This window comes from Orcinus orca, chromosome 3 (assembly GCF_937001465.1).
Source record: "Orcinus orca chromosome 3, mOrcOrc1.1, whole genome shotgun sequence".
Taxonomy (NCBI): domain Eukaryota; kingdom Metazoa; phylum Chordata; class Mammalia; order Artiodactyla; family Delphinidae; genus Orcinus; species Orcinus orca.
In genome coordinates, this window is record NC_064561.1 from 1661668 (window position 1) to 1689667 (window position 28000).

The 28000-nt window shown below is 62.1% G+C and overlaps 1 protein-coding gene and 1 long non-coding RNA gene across 8 annotated transcripts; one reads left to right on the forward strand and one right to left on the reverse strand.

Annotated features, from left to right (window-relative positions):
• Positions 1 to 217: 217 nt before the first annotated feature.
• On the reverse strand, positions 218 to 28000 carry CSNK1G2 (casein kinase 1 gamma 2). 7 transcript variants are annotated; one of them, XM_004286348.4, is made up of 12 exons: positions 27755 to 27995; positions 10126 to 10558; positions 3013 to 3053; positions 2799 to 2868; positions 2572 to 2720; positions 2239 to 2473; positions 2087 to 2172; positions 1924 to 2008; positions 1676 to 1824; positions 1428 to 1511; positions 1237 to 1343; positions 218 to 1117 (listed from the first exon to the last, which is right to left on the reverse strand). In XM_004286348.4, the coding sequence occupies exons 2-12, from the start codon at positions 10307 to 10309 to the stop codon at positions 1063 to 1065; spliced, it is 1245 nt and encodes a 414-aa protein (XP_004286396.1). In that variant the 5' UTR covers positions 10310 to 10558; positions 27755 to 27995; the 3' UTR covers positions 218 to 1062. The 7 variants fall into 7 exon arrangements, 6 of the variants coding, with proteins under 6 accessions (XP_004286396.1, XP_012394769.1, XP_004286395.1 ...); XR_004480288.2 differs by having other exon boundaries at positions 1075 to 1117; positions 1701 to 1824; positions 27755 to 28000; XM_012539315.3 differs by having other exon boundaries at positions 1237 to 1511; positions 27755 to 28000.
• LOC125964100 (uncharacterized) lies at positions 16986 to 18606 on the forward strand. Its single transcript, XR_007476766.1, has 3 exons — positions 16986 to 17112; positions 17399 to 17535; positions 18510 to 18606. It is a non-coding gene; the product is annotated as an uncharacterized LOC125964100 (long non-coding RNA).

Here is a 28000-nt window from a genome sequence, read left to right on the forward strand (position 1 = left end):
GCCACCAGGGAAGTCCTAAACCTGGTTCTTACATCCACTTCAGTTCTGTTACCTTGTTTCCGACCGTTTATTTCTCCTGAGCAAGGGGGCTGCCACTCCCCGGCTCCTTCCCCAAGTTGTCCTGCCTCCTAGCCTGTCCCTTCCCAGGGACTTGGCTATGTGAGCTGCTGCTGGCCTCAGCCAAGCCCCTTGGAAAGACTGGACACCACGCTCAGAATTGGTTTCATTTTCCTTTATTTTTTAAAAAAAGCCCCTAAGTTCTATGGCTTCCAGGAAGCATCAGAGAAACGGAAGTGCCATTTCTGTACACTTTTTGTAAAGCAAGACCTAGACGCACACGCGGGGCGCCCCCAGCTGCTCTGCCCTCAGCACGCGGGCCCCAGGGGACCACGGGGGCCGCACCGACGGGCTGCCGGCTCCACACGCACCTGCGGGGCTCGGATGGGCTTTAAGGCGCTTGTCTCCACGGCTCGGCCGGCAGCGCAGAGCGACACAAGGAGCCCACGGGCCACGCGGTGGCCACCCCGAGAGTTCTAGGCCGGCGGCTCCACGAGCAGGTGTGCAGACCCCCCGCGGGCTGCGCCCACCGGCCCAGGCTTTGGTGCAGCATTTCAGTTGGGGGCCGCTCTCATCCCGCCTTCCCCTTTGGTCTGGGGAGGCCCAGGGCGGGCTCACCCCTGGCAGCAACGCCCCGCAGCGCCCCCTCGAGAAAACGGCCTTTGGATCGAGGGAGACAAGCTGCACTTTATGACACTAACGGGCGAGCGGCGGGCTGGACGGAGGCGGCCGCGCTACTTACTCAGCAGACGCGCGGGGGCACAAGGCAGGGCGGCCGCTGTGGTTTTCTCTCTTCCTTGTTTTAAATAGTTAATGCTCTCGGAGGGGAGGACTAGACACAGGTGTAGAAATCTCGGCCAAAGTCTTACGTGAAGGAAGTGACCCCACGCGGGGGCTGGCAGCTCTGCCGGGCCTGCAGTCTGCGTCCAGCGGTGGCCACACGGCCGTGGAAAAGCGGGCCCCGAGGGGCTGCATCGGGAGGCTTCAGAGGCCACCGCCCCGGGGTCACTTGTGTCGCTGCAGAGATTTTCTCTTCCTCCTCTTGAAGAAACAGCAGCACCTGGAAGGGGCGGGCACAGGCTGGGAGGCGGCGCAGGCTGGAGAAGAGGGGGATGGGGGAACGGGAGCGAGGGGGTGGGCCCAGGGAGTCCCAGCCCCCAGCAACCTCGGGGGCCTTACTTGGTGTCGTCGGCCACCTCCACCTCTGCGGGGGCCGTGATGGGGGCGTTGGAGTGGCCAGCGGTGGGGTCATCGGCATTCAGCTCCCCGTTGGTGGAGTTCAGTGCCTGCAGGGCAAGAGGGGCACGGGAGTCCTGTAGGCCCTGCTCTCCCCACCCCCACGCTGCTGGGGTCCTCGGCCGGCCCCTCACCTGGTTTTTGCTGTATAGCAGGGCTTTTTCCCGAACCTGAGGCTGCGAGGGCAGGTCGGTGTGGACCGTGCCGATGGGCGTGGGCTGCAAGGGGGCAGGATGCGGCTGAGGCCCGGCAGCCACCCCCCCGCCCCACGTCACGTGCCAGCCACCCCCGCCCCCGAGCACAGGGGCTTCAGGGTCCTTGCCAGCTGCCCCCACGCACCAGGGGCCCCCCTCCAGCACCAGCCTCCCCTCCGCCCACGTACCAGGGGCTTCCCGGCCCAGTCGTACTCGTAGTCGAACACGAAGCCGCTGCGGTCAAAGAGGTCGGTGAAGAGCTTGCGCAGGTAGTCGTAGTCCGGCTTCTCGAAGAAGTCCAGGCGTCGCACGTAGCGCAGGTACGTGGCCATCTCCTCTGCGGACAGCAACAGGGCTGGGGGGCGTGGAGGAGCAGGGCGGCGGCACTGGGCAGGGGGTCTGCGGGGAGTGCGGGGGACGGGGGGCAGACCCTCACCTGGGAAGCTCTCACAGAGCACCTCGATGGGCGTGGCCCGCTTAGTGTCCCCAATCTTCTGGTAGCGCTCCTTGAGCGTGTCGGCCTGCAGGGAGAGCGCGGTCGGCACCGAGGCGCTGCCCGCAGGAGACCCCCAGCCCCGCCCCGGCCCCGGCGCGCCCACCTTGAGCCCCTGCCAGGGCAGGCTGCCGCGCAGGAAATACATGAACATGTGGCCCAGCGCCTCCAGGTCGTCACGGCGGCTCTGCTCTGCGGGGGGGGACGGCAGGTCAGCGCAGCCCTCGCGCCCCCCCGCCCACCCCGCACGCCGCTCACCCTTGCCCAGGTGCGTGTTGATGCTCATGTAGCGCGCCGTGCCCGTCAGGCTCTTGTGCTCGCGGTACGGGATGTGCTTCTTGGTCTCGGGGTCGATGTACTCCTTGGCCAGGCCAAAGTCGATGATGTGGATGGCGTGCTGCCGCTTGGTGCCCGGTCGCCCCACCAGGAAGTTCTCGGGCTTCACGTCGCGGTAGATGAGGCTCTTGGTGTGCACGTACTCCATGCGCGTGATCTGCGGGCGGGCGGGCCTCAGCGGGCTCCCTCCGCCCTGCCCACCTTCCCTCTGCCGCCCCACAGTGTCCGGCCCCCTCTCCCTCCCGCGGCCCGCACCAGCTGGATGGCAATCATGAGCACTGTCTTGAGAGTGAACGTGCGGTCGCACAAGTCGAACAGGTCCTCCAGGCTGGGTCCGAGCAGCTCCAGCACCATGGCGTTGTACTTCCCGCACGGGCCGAAGTAGTAGACCTGAGGGACGCCCTCTGCGGGTGGAGGACACACAGACTCACGCGACGCCCGGGCGGGCTCCCCCTGCGCTCCCACACCCGGCCCCGGGGTACCTGCGGCGCTGAGCTGCTTGTAGAAGCGGTACTCCAGGTGCAGCTGCGGCGCCCGGGACTTGATGGGCTCCTGGGAGGGACGAGGGGACACATGGATGTCACGCAGGGCGCGGTCCTGCCCTCCTCCCGGCCCGTGGGGACAGCCTCTGCTGGGGGCCGGCGAGGGGCCTGCCCGGGCTGGGGACTGGGGGAAGGGGGCAGGGCCCGGACTCACCAATTTGATAGCTACGTATTCATTTGTATAGAGATTCTTTCCTGTGGGAGGAGAGGCACGTCAGGTCGGCAGGACCCCCAGCAGACAGGAGACCGCTCACGACCCACCCGTCCAAGGGGCACCTCCTGTTCTGCGGCAGCCCTCCTTGAGCGTGGCCCATCCCTCCCGGACCTGGAAGGGAAAAGGATGGGCCCATCCCTCCCGGGCCCGCAAGGTACTCCCACCGGCCGTGGGAACCCGCATCTGCCCCCGCACCCTCATCTCCTGGGCCCCCTCCCTGCCGTCCTGCCCTCTCCTCCAGCACCGCCCCAGAGGCCAACCCTGCCTCCGCCCACTCGGGGCTGCTCCCAAGTCCTCTGCGGGATCCTTCCCGCCAGCACGCCAACACGCTCCAACTTCTCCCATCTAAAAAAGTGAAAACACAACAAAGAGTCCTGGTGACCCCAAGGCCTTTCTTCAGCTCCAGCCGCAGGGAACCTGGAGGAGACATCACACCCCTCCCACACACCCTCCCCCCACCGTCCCCAGAGGCTCTGTGAGGCCCCCCCCCGCCACCTGACCTATGCTCACCGCTCCAGCCTCTAGGGACCCCGAAGGCGCCCCCCATTCCACAATGCCAGGAACTCCGGCCTTGAGCTGTACACGTCCAGAGGACAAGCCCCGCCCCCTCGCTGTGGAGCAGGGGCCCCAGCCAGGAGCCCATCAGGAGGGAGCGTAACCTGCGTCCTCAGCTTAGACAGACATGCCTGGGGCAGGACATCTCACGCGGCCCATCGCTGGCCCACCTGGACCTCCAGGTGCCCACGGAGAACAAGCCATGGCGCTCAACCTCACGAAACTGCAAAAACACGAGCTGTTCACCTGCTACAGTTCCTACCAGTGGCTGAGCCCCTGGGTGGCCGTCTGCATGCACAGTGTGGGCCAGCCCCTGGGTGGCCGTCTGCATGCACGGTGAGCGCTGTGCACACGCTCCACCCTCTGCCCCTCCCGGTGCTGCCGTCCCGCCTTTCCAGGTCCTGAGCTCCGACTCAGCCCCACGGTGCGCTGCTCCTCCAGGCGACCTCACGCCCGAAGTGCCGTGCTGCTGCGTCTTATTTCTGAGAGGATCCAGTGTGGGAAGAGGCCTCAGCTTCCTCTCCATCCCACTGCAGTGGGACAATCTGGGAGACAGCTGCACCAGGCCGTTCTGCCCCACCCGTGGGTGGCCAAGACACCGGTGCGTATGACCCCACAAGCCCAAGTCAGGGGCCCGCATGCCTGTCAGTCGGTCCCCCGGGTCCCTGCCCATCCCGGCTGTCTCATCACTGTGGTGCTTGGCCTGGAATCTTCAGCTCAGCCTCAGCTCCTCCAGGGCCTTGGTGTCCGTCCCCGTCTATAGAGTCAGCTGGTCCCCAGACAACTGCAGGGGTGGCCCCGAGTCTGCGGAGAACCGTGCCGTCCATGTCTCCAGAGTTAACTTCTCTCAGCGATGTTTTTACTGCTCAGCGTAGAGTGTGCGGCCTTTGAGACTCGGCGATGTTTTTACTGCTCAGCGTAGAGTGTGCGGCCTTTGAGACTCGGCGATGTTTTTACTGCTCAGCGTAGAGTGTGCGGCCTTTGAGACTCGGCGATGTTTTTACTGCTCAGCGTAGAGTGTGCGGCCTTTGTGAGATCTGTTCTGGAGGCACCTGATGGGTTTTGGTGCTCTTACACGATCGGGACTATTCTTAAATTTTTGTTTTCCAGTCGTTGCTCCAACAGAGAAATACAGTCGATCTGTGTTGGCACATGCAGCAGCCTTATCAAACTCATTCCTTTCTAATTGTTTACTGAAAGACTACTCTGGCCTCCGCACGTGGGCAATCAAGCCGTCCGAGACAGGTCACAGCTGTATTTCTTCCTCTCCCAGCTTTCTACCTCTCTTTTCTGTTCACTGCCACTGTGCGAAGGGGGTGCCCGCAGGGGCCCCTCCTGCAGATTCCACTCCTTCAGTTACTACGAGTAAAAGGCACCCAGCGGCAGAGAAAGAAAGCGCCCATCTAGTCCTCCTCATTTTCATTAAATAACAGGCATGCCTCTTGTGTTTCCCCGCCACTCTTTATGATGAAAGTTTCACACATTCAGAAAAGCAGGAAGAGCTGGGCGCAGGGAGCCCCACACCCTGGCTGCCTGGGTCACACAATCCGCGATTGCTCTGTTCTGTTTGCCATCACCTGTTCATCTCATTTTCAGATGCGTCTGGAAGTTGCAGACCTCAGCACCCTGCCCCCTAAACACTGCAGCCTGCAGATCAACTTCGAGTTGTACTTAGTGCTTGTTTTTCCCTTGGGAGGAGGCATTTACCTGGGAAACGCACAGCATTTGATGAGCTTTGGCAAATGTGTGCTCCTGGGCCACCCCGATCCCGTGAGGACAGACAGCGTCACCACCACCTCACCTCCTGAGAGGCCACCCCACATGCTCCCTGCTCCTTGGGGTTCCCTGCACACGCATGACGCGGCTCGCTCTGGCTTCCTGCCCGGGCGCGTCCGTCGCAGCACGGACACACCTGGCCCGTCTCCAGTGTCCGTTACTGAACGCTGCGCACGGGCCTTCCTGTCACTTCTTGGGCAGGTTTGCTGGCTTGTGCTGCGCACGGAGCAGAAGTCCTGTCCAGGGCCAACAAGGCGAGGTGCCCTCCACGCCCCCCAGCCGCTTGTCCGTCTGCTTCTGGGTGGTGTCTGTTCAGATCTCTGGCCCAGTTTTAATCGCAGCACCTGTTTTTTTATTGCTGACCAAGCTGTTGTCTTCTCCTGCATCCTGGGTAACAGCGCTTTGTCCAATGGTGCTCAGCAAATAGCACCTCCCGGTCTGTGGCTCGCCTACTCGTGTTTTTTTTTTTTTTAATTTAATTTTACTTATTTTTGGCTGCTTTGGGTCTTCGTTGCAGTGCACAGGCTTCTCATTGCGGTGGCTTCTCTTGTTGCAGAGCTCGGGTTCTAGGCGCTCGGGCTTCAGTAGTTGTGGCACGCGGGCTCAGTAGTTGTGGTGCATGAGCTTAGTTCCTCCTCGGCATGTGGGATCTTCCCAGACCAGGGATCGAACCCCTGTCCCCTGCATTGGCAGGAGGATTCTTAACCACTGCGCCACCAGGGAAGCCCCCCTACTCGTGCTCTAAACAACATTTCTGGAAATTTAAACTTTGATGATGCCTAACTGATCCTTTCTGGTAATTGGTCATCTTATTCTGTGTCTTGGTCAAGAAACCTCCTGTTTTGACTGTGCACGTGGGGAAGCCAAAGTCCTGGAGTCCAGATGAGTTGAAGGTGAGAGTGTGTGTGCGTGCACGTGCATGCGGGCATCTGAAGTCTGGATTTACAGCTTCCTGGGGACCTCGGGTGCTCCAGGCTCTGAGCCTCACCAACAGCCAGCTCAGCAGTAGGTGTGAAAAGTGGGAGAGTCTGCAAGGCCTGACAGAGAATGCCTCCGGGGGGCCATGAGCAGAAGGGAGATGCCGGGGCTGCACAGGGCAGGAGGACGCTGGAGCCTCCACCACCCAGAGCACGGAGGCCACCCTGAACCCCCCGGACATTTGGCTGAGAACCCAGAAAGCCCACACACTGGGAGGGGGCGACCCCAGCCCTTGAGTAATGCCTGCTTGCCACCCACCCTATCAAAGCTGAGAAACAGTCCCTGGTGGGGTCATGATGAGTCGCCAGGATGAAGCATGATCCAGGCCTCACGTGTGGCACCCACATTGTCCAACAGACAATAAAACATCACTAGACATGTGAAAAAAGGAACAGCACTGCAAGAAGGAAAAACAGCGCCAAAGGCACCACAGACACAGCATTTAAAATAGCTACTGCAAAAGGGAACGCTCCTACACTGCTGGTGGGAATGTAAATTGGTGCAGCCACTGTGGAGAACAGTATGCAGGCTCCTCAGAAAACTAAAAAGAGAGCTACCATGTGATCCAGCAATCCCACTCCTGGGCATATATCCAGACAAATCTATAATCCAAAAAGATATATGCACCCCTGTGTTCATTAGCAGCATTATTTACAACAGTCAAGACATGGAAACAACCTAAATGTCCATCAACAGAGGAATGGAGAAAAAAGACGTGCACACACACACACACACACACACACACACACAGTGGAATACTACTCAGCCATAAAAAACAATGAAATAATACCATTTGTGGCAACAAGGATTGACCTAGAGATTATCATATTAAGTGAAGCAAGTCAGAAAGACAAAGACAAACACCATATGATAGCACTTATATGTGGAGTCTATCTATGAAACAGAATCACAGACATACAGGACAGACTGGTGATTGCCAAGGAGGAGGGGTTGGGGGAGGGATGGAGTGGGAGGCTGGGGTTAGCAGATGTTAGGTAACACGTCAGCAGATACAAGGTCCTACTGTATTGCACAGAGAACTATATTCAGTATCCTATGATAAACCAATATGAAAAAGAATATTTAAAAAAGAATATATGTATAACTGAATCACTTTGCTGTACAGCAGAAATTAATACAACATGGTAAATCAACTATACCTCAATTTAAAAAAAGCTGGGACTTCCCTGGTGGTCCAGTGGTTAAGAATCTGCCTTCCAATGCAGGGGATGCAGGTTTGATCCCTGGTCAGGGAACTAAGATCCCACACGCCGCGAGGCAACTAATCCCACATGCCTCAACTAGAGAGCCCATGCACCACAACTACAGAGCCCATGTGCTCTGGAGCCTGCACGCCACAACTAGAGAGAAGCCCAGGTGCCACAACTAGAGAGAAGCCCGTGCACTGCAACAAAGATCCCACGTGCCGCAACTAAGACCCAATGCAGCCAAAAATAAATAAGTAAAATAAATAAATATATACTTTTAAAAAGCCATTGCAAGTATGTTCGAGGATTTTAAGGAAAAGATGGGCAAAATGAACAAGCAGATGGGAAATCTCAACAGAAAAATAAGGGAATCAAATGGAAGTGAAAAATACCGTGTATCAAATGAAAAATTCAGTGGATGTATCAAATAATATATTGGACGCTGCAGAAGAAAAAGAAGGGTGAACTTACAATAAGGCAGTAAAAACTATCCAGGCTGAAGAAAGAAAAAAGACTGAAAAAAAACTTGAGAGGAACCTGAGGGACCTGTGGGACAGCATCAAACACTCCTAATGTGTGACTGGAGTATGAGAACAAGAGGAGACTAAACAAAGGCAGAAAGAACATTTGAGGTAATGATGGCAAAGTTTTTCCAAATTTAACAAAAGAGTGTTAATATACATACCCTAGAAGCGCAATGAACCCAAAGCAGGATAAACAGAAAAAAAAAACACACCTAAATTAAGGCCGAATCAACATCTGAACCCAGAGATGAAAAAATCTTTGCAGCAGGCACAAGACAAGACACACTATATACAGGAGAACAGTGGTCAACAGTAGTCATCAGGGAAATGCAAATAAAGTCCACAGTGAGGCACCACTTCACACCCGCTAGCACGCTCCAAGTGGAAAAGCCTGACAACTCCAAGTGTTGATGAGGATGTGGGATACTGAGAACCTTCACACGCTGCCCGCGGGAGTTCAAAGGGGTACGACTGCTTTGGAAACCAGCCTGGCAGTTTCTCATAAGCACACGTGACCCAGCACTTTGATGAAAACACTCATACACGAGACTTGAAGAAAGGTGCTCAGGGCAATTTTATTCACAACACCCCAAATCTGGGCACAGCCAAAGGTCCCTGAGCAGGAGAACGCACGAACAAAATGGGGTGCAGTCATACAGATGGACAGAGTAACAAACAGCGACTAACTGCAGGCCCAGAAAACCACAGGCACTGAGCCGGAGGAGCCTGGCAGGAAAGAACACAGTTGCCCCTCAGCCTCCAGGGGAATGCTTCCAGGAGCCCCCAAGGATACCGAAATCTGCAGCTGCTCCAGCCCCTGACAGAAAACCCCACAGCACAACCAGCACAGTCAGCCCCTGTACCGCGGGCTCCAGCCCCTGACATAAAACCCCACAGCACAACCAGCACAGTCAGCCCCTGTACCGTGGGCTCCAGCCCCTGACAGAAAACCCCACAGCACAACCAGCACAGTCAGCCCCTGTACCGCGGGCTCCAGCCCCTGACAGAAAACCCCACAGCACAACCAGCACAGTCAGCCCCTGCACCGCGGGCTCCAGCCCCTGACAGAAAACCCCACAGCACAACCAGCACAGTCAGCCCCTGCACCGCGGGTTTCGCATACTGAGGTGTGGAGCAACAACCAAACCTCGATCCTTAAAGAGCGTTGTAAGCCAAAAGCCACTACCCCCGCAGTCCCCAACGCACGCTCCACCATCTGTTTACCCAGACCTGTGCTGTTTAGGCTGCGGCTCCCAATGCCAAGGCCAGAACCCAGGACAGCCATCTGGGTCCCCAAAGCCACAAGGGGTACCCCCAGGCTGTAGGACAGGACTGGGCCAGGGGACGTGAGTGTGCGTGTGCCAGCCAGTGTGCGTGTGGGCACACATACGTGCACACACTAATGGGGCAGCAGGGTTGGGGCGCAGAAGCCCCGTCGGGGAAGCTGAAGAGTCGGCCACCGTGCAGCACAGATCAGGCTGGGCACGCGGGGCCCCGCACCCGGGGGAGGCGCCTGTCTCTCCCACATCTCCGCCCTTCCCGTGAGCAGTTTGGGCCCCTGCTGCTGGCAGTCCACTGGCTCAGACCCAGAGCCCAGGGCAGTGAGGACCCGCTGCTGATCCCATCCCAGCGCCTCTGGCATGGCCAAGGTTCAGGCTCAGGACAGGCCTCTCCCGGCCTCGCAGGCCGCTGGGCATGTCAGACACCAGCAACACCAGCCGACAGACAGACACGGACCACTGGACGGGGGCTGGGGGTCGCCCACCACTAAGCTCCAACCACTAAGTGCTGTGCAGGAGATGCCCCTGGACCCCCACCTCCGCGTCACCAGCCTCCTGAGCTCTGTGGGCCTGGGGCCCCTGGCACAACCGCCCCACAGCTGTCGGGGTCCAGCCCTCTGCAGAGCCTCCTCCGGGGGCAGGGAACAGAAACCCACACGCGCTTACCTGCGTTCCCAGCCCTCACGTCCACCCCCGCCCCCGCGTCCCCGGAAGTGAACGAGCGGGGCTCACCTAGCCGGAGCTCCCCGAAGTTGCCACAGCCTATCTTCTTCCCGACTCGGAAGTTGGGGCCCACCATCAGGACCCCCGAGCTGGTCCCCGAGCTCCGGACGCCGTGGCTGCTCCGGCCGGCGGCCTTGGACATTCTCCGGCCCTCCTCCGACTCCCCTTTCCCTCCTTTCTTGTCAAAATCCATAAGTTTGTGGTACCCTGGCCTCTCCACGGTGACTCTGCTGCCGTGCAAATCCCGGCTCCACGGAGACCTGTGGTCGCGGCGGCTCTTCAGGGCTAGCACCCCATGGCGCCCGGCGGGCTCCTGCTAGTGAGACGCGGGCGCTCGCGAGGGCCCGGCCGCAGCGCTCTTCTCGGTGGCCTTGGGGTCACGCATGGGGGGAGGACACATGCTGCTGACGGGTCCCGGGAGCTCAAATCTCGTGGCTCTCGGCTGCAGGAGAAACAGAGGCACGAGTTAGAAGGCCGCGATGCGCCCGCCCGCCACGCGCCCCGGGGCCCAGAGCACAGCCTGGCAGGGGACCCGGGACTGGGCGTTAAGTGGTGGCGGGACCGTGTTCTGGAAAGATCTCTGATATGCAGGTGCGACCTGTGACCTTCTAGGGGCAGAGGGGAGGGAGGCTCGTGCAACCTGTGACCTTCTGGGGGCAGAGGGGAGGGAGGCTCGGGCCTCCGAGAATTCCACGTGCCGCCTGCCGGCCCACCCCAGGCTAGAGGACGGCTGTGCTGGGAGAGGAGACACCTAGTTGAGCAACAGAGGCCCCAGCACTGCTCCTCCGAAGAGGGCAGGTGCAGAGCAGAAAGTGCCCGAGGCTAGGAGACAGGCCCCTGCCACAGACCTGGGGGGCCTCCGAGCTGCCTCTCCCCCACCCCACCCCTGCCCAATATCCAGGTGACATCAACGTCCCTGGGCCTCGTTCCAGGAGCCCGTGACCCTGTGGACAGATGGGTGACCGGCTGCTGCTGCAGGAGAGTGAGAGGGCAGGAGGGGCTGCAAGGGCCCCGAGTGCGGGCAGATGGGCTGTGAGCCTGACGGGGCTGGCTGGACACGCGCCCCCAAGGCGAGTCCGGCCTGGCCTCTCCAGCAGAAAGCTGGGGCTGTGGAGGGAACGGTGGGCACCCCGATAGCCCTCCAGGTTACAGGGAGGGGCTGGCCACCCGAGCTGGGGGGTGGGGATACCCTCCCAAGGTCTGTCTGTGGTGCCGGCTTCTCCCTCCTCCCCGCACCACGTGGACCAGTCACCCTGCAGCTCAGACGGACGGGGCTCTCCCCTGCCAGCTGGCCTAGCCTCTCAAGCCACCTCCTCCTCTCACGAGGGTCACAGGCCCTCCTACAGGCCCTCGCCTCCTCTTGTCCCCTCTGGCCAATTCTCACGCCAAAGCCACAGGAATCGCTTTAGAAAGAAAACACTAACCTGCTCCTATGACACCTCCCCACGCCCTCTGACTGCCCAAGCTCCCCTCGGGCCCAGACTGGCCACTGCGAGGCTCACACCTGTGCTCCCCTCCCCACCAAGCACTCAAGGGCTGACACCTGGTGGAGGCCACGCCCCCGAATGCCTGCAGGGGTGGGGGGGAGGTGAGGCCAGGTGAGGGCCCTGACGCCAGGTAGGCGGCCCAGCTGTAGCTCATCCACAACCCATGAAGGCACCCGGGGGAGCCCCCGGCGGGCTGTGGCAGGACCAGCACTGAGGCCCGGTGCCCTGGGGGGGGGTGATGAGGGGGTCGCCTCCCACCCCCGTGGGTGCCCGAGCCCCCAACTGGCCTCCCACATGGCCCCCAGCGCCCCCGCCTACCACCGAGGGCCTGATGCTCGGAAGGGCCAGCCAGCAACCGTGTGTCACCGACGGCACAGGTGCCAAGAGTCGCAGGCCGAGGACAGGCCCAAATGAGGGGGCCTCTGGCCATGCGCCTAGAGGCAGGCCCACAGCCGGCAGGACGGGGTGGGGAGATGCTCACACACGCGTGCACACACCAGTCCATGCTCGGCACCCACGCAGGTCATCGCTGCCCAGGGGGGCGTGCAGGGCCGGAGCAGCCAGAGCCTGGGAGTCCAGGAGATGCCCAGACAGGCAGGGGCCCAGGCTTCAGGACAAACCTCACCATTTAAGGCCGGCAGCTTCCCAACCACATGGACGGTGTGTGTGGACAATGCGACCCCAACAAGAACCGTGCGCCCAGCTCCGCCACTGCCTGGGGTTCCCACCAGCCGACACCCCGGCACCGCAGCCGCGCCACCTGAGCAAGGGGCCGGCCCGGGGCCGCGCGCCCCCGCCCGAGCAGCGCTGTCCGCGCCTGTAGACGACACACTGGTCGCTGGCCAAGCGGTGCCCCTGCTCGGGCGGCCACCCGTCTGTCTCCACCTTCACCGGCTGCACTCGCAGGAGATGGATCTGAGCCAAGGGGACGCCACACGGGCACTGCAGGCCCAAAGGCAGGCAGGGAGGGGCGTGGCCCAGAATCCGGGCCCTTAACAGAGCAGGCCACTCCCCACACCCTCGGCGTCTCAGGGGTTCCGACGCCACGGGCCAGGCCGCTCCCCACCTGTAAGCGGTTAGTTCCCTGCGGGGGGTGGGGGGGCGGACAGCTGTTCACCATCAGGAATTTGGGAGTCAACTGGGAACAGCTGTTACAAACTTACAAGGAAATAACTACATTAAAAACAAAGGAAATAGTGGGACCTCCCCACTGGTCCAGTAGCTAAGACTCCATGCTCCCCAATGCAGGGGCTCCAGGTTCGATCCCTGGTCAGGGAACTAGATCCCACATGTCGCGCGGCAAGGCCAAAATAAATAAAGTGGACAGTTCAACGGTTCTTACTGAACCACAGCTTATGCTTGCAGAGTTGTGCTACAATCACCTCAAATTCCAGCACATTCCATCACCTCAACAAGAAGCCCCGTCCCCATCAGCAGTCACCTCCTCCCCCTCCCCAGCCCCTGACAACCACGAACCCACTCTCTGTGTCTGTGGATCTGCCTGTTCTGGACGTTTCCCATCAGTGGAATCGGACACCGTGGGTCCTTCTGTGTCTGGCTTCTCTCACGGAGCATCGTGTTCTCAGGGTCCGTCCACGAGTGTCAGGGCTTCTGTCCTTCTTGTGGCGGAGTGATGCTGCTACGTGTGGAGGGCACGCTCATCCACAGGAGGACACCCGGGCTGTGCCCACCTTTGGGCTGCGGTGAACTGTGCGGCCGGGGCGTTTGTGTACAACCCCCAGGAGGCGAGTGCTGTCTCCCGGCTCGGACCTAGGCTGCAACTGCTGGGTCAGGTGGAAGTTCTATTTTAATTGCCAGAAGAGCTGCCCCCTTCCTGCGCCCGCCCACGCCCTCCGCATCCCCCGGCATTGCTGCCGCCCAGCTTTAGGACAGCTGCCCGGGGCGTGGGGGTCCTGCTTCACCTCCGGGCACGCGTTGCCCCCAGAGCCCGTGCCAGCGCCGGACACGCGCTCATCTCACGGGTGCCTGTGGAAAAGGCACCCAGCAGTGGGGGAGGTGCGCACAGGGACCAGGTGGAGCCAGGCTCAGAGCGGCCAGATGCCTGACCACACGGGAGACTGCACACGACTCACTTCTGGAGCCGCCGAGAGGCCAGATGGAGCAGAACCGGGCAGGAGGCAAACACTCCCTGAGATGGGAACCAGCCGGCGTGGGATTCCTGCAGAAAACTGAGGCCACCACCCCTGGTGCCCAGCCGCCTGCGTCTGCTGTTTCAAGACCTGCACACACGCAGCGAACCCGTGCCCTGTACACCCTGGGCACCTTGTGCCCGGACCACACGCCTGGACACGCTACCCTCATTCATTCTGCTGAAGTCCTCCCAGATTCCATAGAGAGGGAACACCAAAATCTACAGGCCACCCTGCTGATGGATACTTAAGGGTGGTTTCCAGCCGGATTTTCTTTCTTGTCAGAAAGAAATTAAAAACACATGCCTGGGGACTTCCCTCGCGGCGCAGCGGTTAAGAATCCTCCTGCCAATGCAGGGGGCACAGGTTCGAGCCCTGGTCTGGGAAGATCCCACATGCCGTGAAGCAAATAAGCCCGTGTGCCACGACTACTGAGCCTGTGCTCTAGAGCCTGCGTGCCACAAGTACTGAAGCCCACGCACCTGGAGCCCTTGCTCCGCAACGAGAAGCCACCGCAGTGAGAAGCCTGCGCACCACCGTGAAGAGTAGCCCCCACTCGCCGCAACTAGAGAAAGCCCAATGCAGCCAAAAATAAATCAAAAAAACAACAAAAAAAACAAACCACCACATGCCTGTGCACACACACGCAGGCACACCAGAGGTGGATGTAAAACCCACGGGAATTTCAAAGATTAAAAGCTGAGCCCTGCGATCTCCCAACTCCTCGGCTCCACTCCCCGAGGATGCCCCGCGCACTCCCGCCAGGCACTCCCGCCAGGCACTCCCGCCTGCAAGCGGCAGAAGCAGCCAGGGTGCAGGGCAGGCAGACGCCAGCAGCAGGCCACCACGGGGCCGTGAGCTCAGGGGGACGCACACACAAGCGGGAGGGGACGAGCGCCGAGGTTCTTAAGGAACCTCTGAGGGTGGTTTCCACGCAGACGAGGCCAGGAGGACTGGGCGCATCTGCGCCAGTGCGGGGCGGGCGCCTCGCCGTCCCGCGTCCCACCGCCGCGACCCACGCACCCCCGCGGGCAGGGATTCATGTCTGGGTCCCGCTTTGTGCAAGCAGCTTTTATGGGGCGGGGGGCCCTGACACCGCCCAGCCCCACAGCACACACAAGGAACCCCTCCCAGGGCCCCACTCCTCTGTACTCCAAGCCCACCCGCCTGGGAGCCCGTGCCCCGCCACCGGCACCTGGCTCCCTAGCAGGCCTCCTTTCCGGGCCGCGACCCCCGCTTTCAGGCCAGGCGGGACGTGCTCTCGGCCCCAGCCCAAGATCCACAGAGGCACGGCCTTCGCCTCCGCCTGGCCTCACGTCCCCAGGTGCAAACCCTTCCGAGCTCACAGAACCTCTGACGGCCCCAAAGCCACGAGACACGCCCCCTCGGGCTTGTTCAGAAGCGCCCCTACCCCCAGGTGCTCACTCCCAGGCCCTCACTCCCAGACCCTGCAGGACGCAAGCCTCAGGGTCCGGCAACACTCCCCTCGGCAGACCCTTCTCCTCTGCCGCCTCCCAGGATGGCTTGTGTTAGGTGAGCGCTTACTCCGTGCCCAGGGCTCGGGCAGCAGTGGGTTCCCGGCCACAACCCCCAGCAGCAGGCCTGTTCTCCCGGTCACACTGTCCAGCAGGGGGCCCTCCAGCCAGCGCGGAGAGGCACGTTCGCAAGCACACCTGCGGCAGCCGGTGGGCCGAGAGTCCAGGAGGCGCCATGCAGAGACGGGCATGACCGGGCACAGCAGGGAAGGAGCCCTGTGTGAGCCAAGAGCCAGGGCACAGCCCGCGTCGACAGGGGCTGCGGTGCTAGGCGCACCGTGTTGGCCCCCACGCCCCGATGTCCACGGGGCTCCCGGCGGGGAGCCAAGGACAAAATCAGAGACTCTGGCGTGTGTACTCCCCACCCTGGCCCGCAGCCCACACGCGACGCCAGAGGCCCCACCGCAGCTCACCCAGCCGGGCCGACAGCAGCAGGGCAGGCCTACGGCCCCATCCGCCTCCTGACAACAGGCAGGCGTGTGGCCACCACGGGGAGGCGGGGGAGGAGCCCTAGACCCTGAGCCTCCCAGGGACAGGACGCCAGCCCTGCTCACCCCGCAAACGAGAGCAGCCACCCGCAGCGCGCACGGAGGGGTCGCCCCACCATCCACAGGATGGTTATCCTGGGTCCCCTCCTGGGGCCTGAGGGGGGATGGCAAGAGCGAGTCCCCCACTGACCTGGGGGGAGCAGGGGTAACAGAGAGTGGACACAGGGCTAAAACCAGAGCCAAACGTTGCCAGGAGCCTGGGCGTCTGCAGGTGCCCCCCGGCACACCTGGGGGACCAGGAGGCAGGTGTGTGTGATGCCAGCCCCGGCGCAAGCGCCGAAGCTAAAACTCATCATGGGGGCGGTGTACCCAGTCCTTGACCCAACCCTAAAACAAAGCCAGTCTCGATCCAACCAACATGGCCCTCAGGTCCTCCCAGGGGCACCTGGACTCTCCCCCCATGCAGGGAAGGCCCTCCAGGGGTGTGGGCTCTGCTCAGGCCCCCATGGCCAACTTAAATTCCACAGGCCCCGCTGAGCCCCGACGACCCACTCTTGCCCCCCAGGCCAGTCCCCAGGCGGCCCCTGGCCTGCCTTCCAGCTCAGGTGAGTTACCTGCCGTGTTCTCTGGGGGGTCCTCCATCTCGTCAGGGCCTGGGCCAGGTCCCCTTCACGGAGGCCCCGGGAACCCCCTTGTCTGAGCGCCTCTACCCAGTGATGTCACAGTCCCTGGCCGACATCACAGGCACAGCCCTGGCCCAGAGGCAGGGCCAGTCTGGGGCGCAGATGGGCAGCCTCTCTCCTGGGGGCGGCCCCTCGGAGGCTGCCTGGCTCCACCGCACACGGCAGGCCCTGGTGGGTGCCGCCTGGGAAGTGCCGGGACTCTGGTGGGATCGTGGCTGCGGCCCCCTTTGAGGCACCTCCGGACACACGTGTCCCTCCATCAGGCTGAGCCCGTTTCCGTCCCACGGGGCCTTGGTGACACGTGTAGGGAGGGCCTCCTCCCCAGGGTCACCCAGAGCCGGGGTTGGCACCCCAGCAGCCGTGAGCACGCCGAGCGTCAGGTCTTGGTGCCTATGCACTGCTCCCCAAGAGGGACCCGGACCCTGGAGACGCGCCGGCCCTGGGGCCGCAGCCTAGAAGCTTGAGGTCACCGCAACGTGGAGTTACAGCACAGAGCTAGGAAGTGGCCCTAAAACAGTGACCAGCCCCCGGGACGAGGTCGACACCTAAATGAATTAGGCAGAAATGGGTCACAACACACTGACTGACAGACAAGGGAACGCGACCTGAGGAGACGGGAGAGGAAGGGGCACCCCACCCGGCGGAGGCTGCAGGTAACCGCCACCAGCAATGCTGGAGCACGCCGAGGCGCAGCCCGGCATCACCTTCTCAGCAGCCACGAGGAAAAGTCCGTGTGCGGCACAAGCCGGCTGCTGCCCAGACGCTGCGCCCCCTGGAGAAAGGGGTGGAAGGGGGCCAGACTTCACGCTCGGGGGCAGCCGCAGGCTCGGGGTCATGAAGAGCAAGTGTGGGCAGAGACGCACAGGTGCACAGCCAAGCTACAGGCGAGCCCAGGAGGACTGGGGAACTGACAGCGCTTTCCTTCAAACCTCTCCACAGACTTGAAACGTTCTCACGACAGACCCCACAGCCTCAGCCCAGAAGTCACCGGGCGCTTCTGTGCAGGGGCGACTCGAGAACCTACCGGAGGAGTGCTCGGCAGTGACCCCTGGACACAGCACCTGGAACGAGCTGAGGTGCTGCATCGCTCGCAATGCTGGGAACGGGTGGGCCCGGGCCACGGGCTCACTGGCCTGTTCTCGCTGCGTCTGGGCACGTTTAAAAGCATCCCGACAGAGAGCTAAAAGGAGAACAGGCGGGGGTCGGGGAGGGCGGGAAGGGACACAGAAGGAGTCCGATCACGGGGACGGCGGGCGTCCAAACCCCACATGATGCCAGGTGGAACACAAGACAACTGGAGGCGCAGAGACAGGGCCGGGCCGGCCACACGGGCACAACTGGCCGTCCTGCCCCAGGACACGGGCCACGCATTCACAGAAGGCAAACACACAGAAGCGCGCTCGGTGGCACCAGGCACGTGCCAGGAGCTCAGCACCGCCGGGGCTGCCGCACACTGTCCTGGACGAGCAGGTCTGGAACCTTCCATCACCGCGGAGGCTGGCCTCTCCCTGCAGCCCCTCCACCAAGGCCTTGTCCACACCTTCGCAGTGAGCTAGCCGCCCGTGGAGGGGGCAGCACCATCCCAGCCCACATGACAGGCCTTGCGTGCCCCCTCGTCCTGGGTGCTCAGGTCAGTTGTGCCTGCACTGCAGCCCCATATCGGTCCCAGGAGGGGGCTGAGCTGTGTCCCCCAAAGACACGTCCCACCCCTGGAGTCTGGGACTGTGACCTTATCTGCAAACGAGGGTGGGCCTGAAGCTGTGACGGGTGCCCTGTGAGGAGAGGAGACAGAGACAGGGAGACGGCCATGCCCCCCACCCCAGGAGAGCGGGCGACACCAGCACAGCCCGGGGGCCTGGGGCAGAGAGGACGTGGGGTAGAGAGGATGTGGGGCAGCATGGACTCTGGCTGAGGATGACATATGAACACGGGCCCATCAGCTGGGTTGCAGGAGGTGCTGAGGGGCTGGTCGTGGGCACACGGGGACCCTCTGAACTGATTCACAGCCTCTCTGTAAATCTAAAACTGTTCTAAAACAAAGTCTGTTTAGGGACGTCCCTGGTGGTCCAGTGGGTAAGAGTCCGCCTTCCGATGCAGGGGACGCGGGTTCGATTCCTACTGAGCCCACACACTCTGGAGCCCATGCGCCACAACTAAGAGAGAAGCCCGCGCCGCAGTGAAAGATCCCACGTGCCACAACTAAGGCCCAACGCAGCCAAAATAAATAAATAAATAACTTTAAAAAAAAAGTCTATTTAAAAAACAACCCCGTGGCTTCCCTGGTGGCGCAGTGGTTGGGAGTCCGCCTGCCGATGCAGGGGACACGGGTTCGTGCCCCGGTCCGGGAAGATCCCACATGCCACGGAGAGGCTGGGCCCATGAGCCATGGCCGCCGAGCCTGCGCATCCGGAGCCTGTGCTCCGCAACGGGAGAGGCCACAACAGTGAGAGGCCCGTGTACCGCAAAAAAAAAAAAAAAAAAACAACCTCCACCTCCTCTAGCAGCTCCCCCAGTACCCACCCAGCACCCACTCCAGTCCTCACTCCAATGTCACCCACCCAGCCCCTCAAAGAGCATCACGGCGCTCACTGCCATCGACGGCAGCCCATCCACCCAACGCGCTCCCCAGGGACACAGCAGGTCCGGGGGGAACATGGCGGCTACTTGCTGAAAAGGGTCCGAGAGCACGAGGGGCAGAGCAGGGAAGTAACGTGAAGGCCTCTGAGGGCCAGAGCGTGGGGCGGGGACACGTGCGCCGATGGAAACGATGGAAACCTGGGCTCCCAGGCCAGGTGCTGGGAGAGGCACGTCGGGGCCCTCAGAAGCGGCCTCCGCGTTTCCACAGCAAGGAAGCCAGACTGCAGCCCAGGGGCTCCTCTGTGCCTTCCCTGCCCCTGCCAGCAGGTGCAAACTTTCCTGAGCTCAGGAGCAGGGCGGGGGAAAGGGTGGGGAAGAGGGTTCTCAGCACGGAGCCTCACGCGGAGCCCCGGCTGGGCACGGAAGCGGGGTTGCTGGGGTGGAGGGGGACACGCAGACGCAGGGGCCGGAGAGACACACGAGGGAGGACATTAAGGGGCCCCCCAGAGCACCTGCAAACTCGCCAGAAAACCACACCCACCAGCCCACCCGTCCGGCCAGCCCCCCACCGGGTGAGGAGTCAGGGACAAAGACCCGGGCCCTCCCCTCAGGGCCGGGGGCATCACGAGGCAGCTGCCTCTGGGAAGGAGGCCCAGCGCCTGCCCAATGGGCCAGGCTCCTGCATCCAGGCTGGAGCCTGCACGGTCCTCCCTCCCCAACCCCCCACCTGGACCTGGTGCACCAGGAGCTTGCCTGAGGCCCACAGGGCTTCGTTTCCCATGGCGCAGCCTGAGACGGTCTCTCTACCCCACACGGAGGAAACCCGCAGCCAATCCCGACGGGTCCGTCCACAGCGTGTCGCTGGACCCGCTTACAAACACGCCCGTGTTGTTCAGCGGTCTGGAAGGACTTCACCAACGCGTGGCTGGTGCCCACCTCCTAGATTCTGAGCAAGCTCTTAAGACATTCCCACGCTTTGTCGTAACGGCCATTCTCCTCAATGTGCGTGTGGCTTTTGCTACTGAAAACACCAACGAGAGGACAGTGGTTTTGTGGTATCACAACTGGGGGGGCCACCTGGCCCTTTGGGGCCTGCCGGTCACTCCAGGCACTGGACACGCCTGCTCAGAGGAGAGCAGCCGAGGGCGCCAGGACCGAAGTCCACGGGCCAGCCCGTTGTCTGTGATGTCAAAGGGCAGGACCAGCCCCAGCGCCCACATGCTCCAAAGGGCTGGCATTCTGGAAAGTGCAGGGCAGTGGGAGAATGGTCTTCCAAAAACCGGCCAGGGTTCCCAGGCTCTGAGGAGACAGACACCACCACAAAGGACAGACCCCAACCCAGGACAGGAAAGATGCTGGGAGAGGCCAGGACACAGAACCTGGAGAGGAAGCTGGTGGGGACGTGGACAAACGGGACCCTCACCCATGGCGGGTGGGGCAGAAGGTGGTGCAGCCGCCATGGAAAACAAGCAGCAGTTCCTCAAAAGTTAAACACGCAGTCCCCACTCGACCTACTCCGTGTCCACCTGAGGCAACTGAGAACACGTCCACGCACACCTGTGTCTGCACATCCACAGCAGCATGACTCATGACGGCCAAGAGGTACACATGACCCACATGTCCATCAACTGAGGAGTGAATAAATAATGTGGTCCCTCCACACACAGGAACATCACTCAGCCACGAAAAGGAGTGAAGCCCTGACACTCGCTACCACGTGGATGGACCGTGAGACCACGATGCTCAGTGAGAGAAGCCAGACACAGGACACACAGGGTGCGACTCCACTGATGGGAAATGTTCAGAACAGGCAGATCCACGGACACAGAGAGTGGTGAGTAGCTGTCATGGGCTGGGGAGTGACTGCTCATGGGGACATGGTTCTTTTGGGGGTGATGGAATGTTCTGGAAATGATTTTAGTGACGGCTGCACAATTTGTGAATACACTAAAACCACCAAGGTGTACTCTCCAGCGAACTGCATGGTCTGGGAGTCGTACCTCAGCTAAAACCGGGGGCGTGTGTGGCATCTCCACAGAGCTGTCTGGAGGGGCACAGGGCGTGAGGCTTGGCAGGCAGCCCAGAGAACAGGGCTTGTCCAGCGCAGATCAAAGTCCGACGCACGTGCAGCTGCCAGAGCCACGCCTCCCCCTCCCACCAGTTGAAGCAGCTTCTGTGACAGACACGCAATAAATCCTTCAGAGGACAAGGGGTTCGTGCCCACAGGAAGTAAGAGACGCAGACACCGGCGAGAAGGTGGGGAGAGGAGGAAGGGCTGACTCACGGCCTCGGTCCTTCCCAGCAGCCCGGGACAAGGCCCCAGGGGCGCAGAGGTGTCCCCACAATGGCCCAGGACGGGCTCACGCTCACCTGGGCACACTCAGGAGCTCCCTTCTCGCCCCAGAACTGCCCCGCTGGCCTCTGGCCCCGCTCAGCGAGCAAGCAGCACCCTGACTTTGGTCCCCCAGACTGGCCGCGAGCTGGAGCGCCTCCACTGCCCAGAGGCTGCATCAGAGTCACCAGATGCCCAGCCCACCCCCAGATGCGGAGGCCGGGGCAGGGCCTGCAGCCGCCTGGGAGCACCACCTCCTCATTGCAGAGGTCCCCCTCCACACCTCAAGGCCGGCCACCGGCCCCAACCCACTGAGGCCAACACAGCCCCGAGCCCCCGATGGAAGGCTGCCACCAGCCCGGGGTGGCCAGACACAGATAAAAACACAGGGCGCCCAGCTGACACGGAAATTTAGATAAGCAGCTAATAACTTCTACTACAAGTATGTCCAATGCGCTATTTGAGGCCTATTTATACTAAGCAATTTTCGGTGGTTTGTCTGAAACTAAAATTTCACTGGGCACCCCACACTGTTATCAGCTACACGTGGCCATGACTGACAGCAGCGCAGACAGCCTCTGCCAGGACTCACATTGCCAAAGGCACTGATGTTTTCTACTCAAGTCCGTGTATTTGTTAAAATCAAGCGTTTCCGATGAAAACTTAGCTTCCAAATGGTGATGAGCCACGAGTATGGATATATACCCAATAGGAAGGACATAAGCCACCTCAACAGTAACTTCTCACACCAATTAACGTTTCAATGATCATACCTCAGAAAACAAAATTAAATGACGTAAACGGAGCGTCACCTGTTGCTTTCTACTTTTCAACCAGGTACCAGCACACTGTCCACCATCCACACGGCTTACATCCTGTCTGTCTTGCGGACCAGGGCTGGGGAGCCTGATAGACACCTGGGCCTCCAAAATACTCCGCACCGCCCGCAAGCTGGGTACTGTCATGACCATTTCAGACGGGGAAGCCTAGGCTGGGGTGTGAGAGGCGCCGGGCGCGCCCTGCAGCCTGCCTGGGTGAGGGGCACTACCCAGGGGCGCGTGGGGACTGGCCGGGCTGGAGCCCCAGCTTTGGAGGGAAGGCAGTGGAGCGTCCAGGGGAGACGGTCTCCTGATTGGCTCTGCCCCCTTCATCTGGCCACAGAGGAAGCTCCAACTCCCCAGGCAGCAGCCTGGAGGCCAGGGGCAAAACCAGGAGGGAGGATGAGGGTCACCCTTGGACGAGCAGCAGGGCGGCCCGAGGTGAGGGGGCAGACACTGCCCCATGGGGGGACCTTGGCCGGCCACCACATCCAGTCCACATGAGCCGCATCCCTCCGGGCCTCCCCTCTGCCGGTCCCCTCCCCACCTGCTTCCACAGACTTCCAGCTCCTGGGGGCAAAGGTGGGCCTGTGGAGGCCCAGAGACGCACTCAGGGAGCACCTGAAACGGGCACCCACCGGGCCCTCACAGCAGGCTGTGGAGTGCAGGAAACACCCAGCTGGGGTGCTCGCCGGGCTGATCCTGCCGCCCTAACACCGCGCAGCGCCTGGGATGTTTGCGGCTGTCACGACGGGGCTGCCCTAGAGAATGACCCGGCCCCAACGCCCACAGTGCCGAGGGGAGAGACCTGGTTCTAGAAAGAGTCCCTCATGCAGGTTCCCGCTAGACCCATGGCTGCAGCTTCAGGAAACAAGCAGCTCATGACTGAGGGCCGGCAGTCCGAGGGAGGGCCCAGGCCAGGGCGGGAGCTCCCCAAACTGCCCCCGTGCAAGTGTGAGAGCAAAGGTGGAGGTGGGGCACTGGTGGGGCAAGAGGCGCACAGGGTGGCACAAGGGGTCCTGGGAGCTATCGGCACTGACCTGGGCCCTCCCGGCCCGCTCGGGTTAAGCTACGCGAGCGGCTGGCTTCAAGGCCAGCCCGTCCATGTGGGTGATCCCCGAGACGGTGCGGCCTGGCACACAGCACGGTCAAGTTTCTGTAAAGACACCAGTCTCCCAGCGTGGCCCCCTGAAATGACACCCAAGGCCTGTTCTAGAAGCAACGAGGAAGGGGGCCTGCACGTGTCCCCAGGCACCTCCCCCAACCTCAGCCCTCGCCACCCCACCGTCCCCCCACGAAAGCCCCCAGTCTTTCCGGAATTCTCTGCCTGGGATTCTTAATCTCAGCCTACTCCCCAGCCAGCTGCCCTGCGGTCCCGGCTGGGTCACCCACTGGGCGCCCAGCAGAGCTCTGCCACGTGCCTACCAGCCAAGCTCTGGAACCACAGCGAGCAGAGCCCCCCATGACGGGCATGGCCACAAGGGGGCACCGCAAACACTCACCAAGACCCCACAGTGAGCGACGTTGCCCTGCAACCCTACGTCCTGCAGGGGGCTGGCGGGGGAGCGGCCTGGCCCCCAACACCAGGCAGGGCTGTCCCCTCATTCAAGAGGGCGGAAGTTCCACTTTTGGCTGCATTAGGCCTTCGTTGTGGTGCGCGGGCTTCTCGTGGCAGTAGCTTCTCTTTGTTGCCGAGCACGGGCTCTAGGCTCACGGGCTTCAGTAGCTGTGGCGCACGCACTTCAGTAGTTGTGGCACGCGGGCTCTAGAGCACGGGCTCAGTAGCTGTGGCACACGGGCTCAGTTGCTCCGCGGCTTGTGGGATCTTCCCGGACCAGGACTCGAACCCGTGTCCCCTGCATTGGCAGGTGGATTCTTAACCACTGTGCCACCAGGGAAGTCCCCAAGAACAACTTTTTAAGACTGAGGTGCATCACAGACCAACGTAAAGTTGTGATACATACCGTATATCTATTTCTACCTTTTTTTTTTTTTTTTTTTTGCGGTACGCGGGCCTCTCACTGTTGTGGTCTCTCCCGTTGTGGAGCACAGGCTCCGGACACGCAGGCTAAGCGACCATGGCTCACGGGCCTAGCCGCTCCGTGGCATGTGGGATCTTCCCAGGCCGGGGCATGAACCTGTGTCCCCTGCATCGGCAGGCGGACTCTCAACCACTGCACCACCAGAGAAGCCCCTATTTCTACCTTTAAATAGCGATCCTACCATGACCCAGGATGACCCGGGACCAGATCCAGCACCTGGGTGCCCCTGCCCGCCACTGGCAGGAGAGGCTCCGAACAGCGGGAGGACGGTGGGCAGCTCTCTGTTCTCCAAAGGACGGGCTGCTGGCGGGGGCACCGGGGGAGAGCAGTCCCGCACCAGGGGTGCTCAGGCACTGCAACATCTGCACTTGCTGGGACCTCCTGCCGCCCCGCACGCACTCTGCACGGGCTCTGCAGGCTGGGTCTCCGCGGTGAGGGGAGGGGCTCGCCCTCTGGAATTTAAGCACCGCGGTCTGTTCCGAGCAACCTGGCTTCTGCCGCTCACTGAAAGGGGCTTACAGGAAGGGCTGCGTGACAGCAGGGCGGGCGCACATCCGTGGACCGTGCCGGGTACCAGGGGACGCATGGGGTTCGGAGAAGGAAGTGCTGCTACCAGCCACTCTCCCGGAGAGTCCCACCGACCCTCTGCATGGAGCCCCGCGCTACAAAGGCGGGCGTGGGCTCAGCCTGGACCAGAAGCTCCTGTGGAAGACAGGGCAGGAGGGAGGGGCTGAGGCCAGGAGAGGAGATGGGTACTCGCAGCCCCTGTGGGCCAGAGGAGCCCAGGGAGCATAGGTCTTCCTACTGGAGGTCACTCAGGCCTCACCTCCTCATCTGTAGGATGGGCACTTGGGCCATCGCCCAGCACAGGCCCCCCAAAGCTCCCAAACGGGGATGGGCAGACACGGAGCTGCCCGAGGTAGGGCCTTCTGCACCTACCAGGTCTCGGGCCTGGCGGACCCTTCCTCCACGGCGGAAAGATTCCCGACCGGACGGCCAGAGCTCTCCCGAGCACACCCCGCTGCCTAGATCACGACAGCAAGGCCCCCATTGGGCGTGACAGCACCAGCTGGACCCCAGACACTGACCACGACCCCAAGCCACACGCACCACCCATGCTGACCCACCCAACGCCCCTGGCCATGACACCCCGCTGCCAGCTCCCTCCCCAGCCTGCAGCCTGGTAAGGCCTCCCAGTAAGGCCTCTGGGGGGAGGGGGGGCAGGCAGCAACCCAAACCCACAACAACTGTGAGGAGAAAACCTGCTGCTCTGAGGTGGCCCAGGCAGCACTGGAACAAGGAGTTCCTGGTGCTCCAGGACGTCCAGGGGAGGTGCTACTTCCCCAGGTACAACCTTGCGGGGACTGGGCCCACAATGAGGGCTCGCTCAGACCCACCAGTAAACCCCCAAGGACACAGGTTGCCCCTGCAGCTGTCCGGAACGCCTCTTGGCTGGCTGGCTTCCCCAGAGCTGGGACGAACAGATAGAAAGCTTTCAGTGTAAAAAAAAAAACCAACAAACCTCACCTACTTCCTCTTGCAATCCAGAGGTAATTACTATGTAGCTGAAAGGAGGAGGTTAAGATGGAACCAGCAGCAGCAGTTTAGAGGAGTCTGTGTACACACGGCTCTGCTGTCACATCTCTGAGCCAGGGAATGAGACGCCTGTCCCCAACCCGCTTCAGAAAAATTTAGAGGAACTCGAAATCAGACCAGAAGACCCAACTGGCAACTGCACACGGAAAAACCAGAGCCGGGCTGGATGACCGCTGCAGACCCCAAGGTTTGGCCCACCCCTAGGGTGGGGGTCCAGCCAGCTCCTTCCCGACCTCCCTCCCTCCCTCCACGGGCAAACGCAGCACATACAACTGGCCCCCAGCCTGGGAGCTGCCCCCCACCAGCTGGACCCCCGGCCCACACCCACCACCCCCAAGTGGCCCTCCCATTCCACTCCTCAGAGATAGGGCCACAGACACCACCGCAGCCGGGGAACTGAACACCTGGGGCCGCGGAGACAGTGAGGCGGGCCTGTCCAAGCCTGTGTGCGCTCCTGGGGGCGCTACAGTCAACCCCCCAACCCACCTGGCCACGCGCCTGCGGAGCCACAACTTGGTGGAGACGCAGCAGATAAAAACGAACTCCTGGCGAGGACCACAAACTTCCCCCTTTCAAACCGGCGGCCCAGCTCAGCCGGTTCCCCTCAAGCACAGCCTCCACCTCCTTCCAATCAGAGCCATCCCCCAGCCCCCGGTCTTGCCTCCAGGTCAGAGCCTTTGTGCTCTCCCACGGATCTCTCACATCCCTGAACCACAGGAGCCCGTGGGGGCCCGGAAACGCCAACTGAGCCTGTCCGTGTCCCCTGGGGCAGGGACGGGGGACCCCCAGAAGCCCCTCAGGATGGATGTGTGAACAACCCTGGAGTCCCAGATGCTGGCCTGGCCAGGGTCCCCCTGTGGAAGGGGTTGGGGAGAGAATGCTAGGCTCCACCTATGTGCACAGAGCTCTCCAGGCCGTTTCCTGCAAACAATGCCATCCGGAGGCCAAGGGACTACCCCAGCTGCCCAAAGCCTGCCCAGGACGACGCCTCGGACGTCACAGCAGTGCTCTCAGCCCCCAGCCCGAGAGTGAACACACTTCCCCTGAGAAAACAGGGGCAGAGGAAACAGGGGAAGCACAGGGCAGGGAGGGGATGAGTGTGGCTGCTGGGCACGCAGACATCGCACTCCCCTCCCTGATCCGAAGTGTTTCCGGAAAACAAAGCCGGTGGCGAGGGCGGAAGGGGGAGGCGCAGCCAGGCGAGAGCCGGGAGTTCCTGAGCAGCCCACAACAGGTCCCCCAGACCAGACCCCTACTGTTGCTCCCCTTCCCTGCTCCCAGCTCCCCGCTAAAACCTGCAGGGCCACAGAGGGGCGAGTGTATGCGCCAGCGTGGGGAGGAGCGATGGGCCCAGTAGAGAGAGCTGGAGGGGTGGGAGGACGCGGGGAGCGGACCGTGGGCTTGAGCGCTGGGGGGTGGTGAAGGGGGGAGGTGGGGTGGGGCTGAGGGACAGTGGGGGACACTGAGGTCTGGAGTGAGGGAACAGTAGGGTCTGGAGTGAGGAATCAGGAAGGACAATGAGGTCTGCAGTATGGGGATTAGTGGGGGTGAGAGGTGACAGGGCCTGAGTTCGGGGGTCGCTGGCGGCGGCAAGATCAGGGGTGCAGGGGAGAAGTGCTAAGCGGTTGGGGTCTAGAGTGTGGGGGTCAGTGAGCTGGAGGGGCAGTGGGGTCGCAGTGCAGGGGGCAGTGGGGTCGCAGTGCAGGGGGCAGTGGGGAAGCAGAGTCGGCAGTGCAGGGGTCCACAGGAAAGGGTCAGGACTGTGAGGTCCGCGGGGTGCGGGACACGGGATGCAGGGGTCTGCGGGGGTCCGAAGTGCGGATGTAGGGGCTGCGAGGTGCCGGAACTGGGAGGTCCTCGGGATATAAGGGCGGCGTGGTCCGGGAGTCCGCGGGGGTGGGGCCGCCGACAAGGGCGTCCGCGTCGTTACCTGACGGCCTCCGCCGTGGTCGTGGCCGTGGCCCCGCGGCCGGGCGGCCGGGCTGGGCGGCCCGGGCTCCCTCAGCAGCGCGGCGCGGGCCCCCGCTCCGGACCCCGTTCGCGCTCCGGCTCCGGCTCTGGCGCCCGCTCGGGCCCCCACTCCGGCGCCGCTGCAGCTGCCGGCCTCCGCATGTTGGGCGCGGGCTGTCCCAGCCGCGCGGGCGCCCGGCTCGCCCCGGTCTCGCAGCGTCGCTCG

What these genes read in the sequence shown, in the direction of transcription:
- CSNK1G2 (XM_012539315.3), bottom strand. Translation starts at nt 10,309, where the DNA reads ATGGATTTTGACAAGAAAGGAGGGAAAGGGGAGTCGGAGGAGGGCCGG. An exon ending in CTTCGGGGAGCTCCGGCTAG is followed by an intron (nt 3,054 to 10,125) that starts GTGAGCCCCGCT and finishes CTCCTCCCACAG; the next exon opens with GAAAGAATCTCTATACAAAT. An exon ending in TCATGATTGCCATCCAGCTG is followed by an intron (nt 2,474 to 2,571) that starts GTGCGGGCCGCG and finishes GCCCGCCCGCAG; the next exon opens with ATCACGCGCATGGAGTACGT.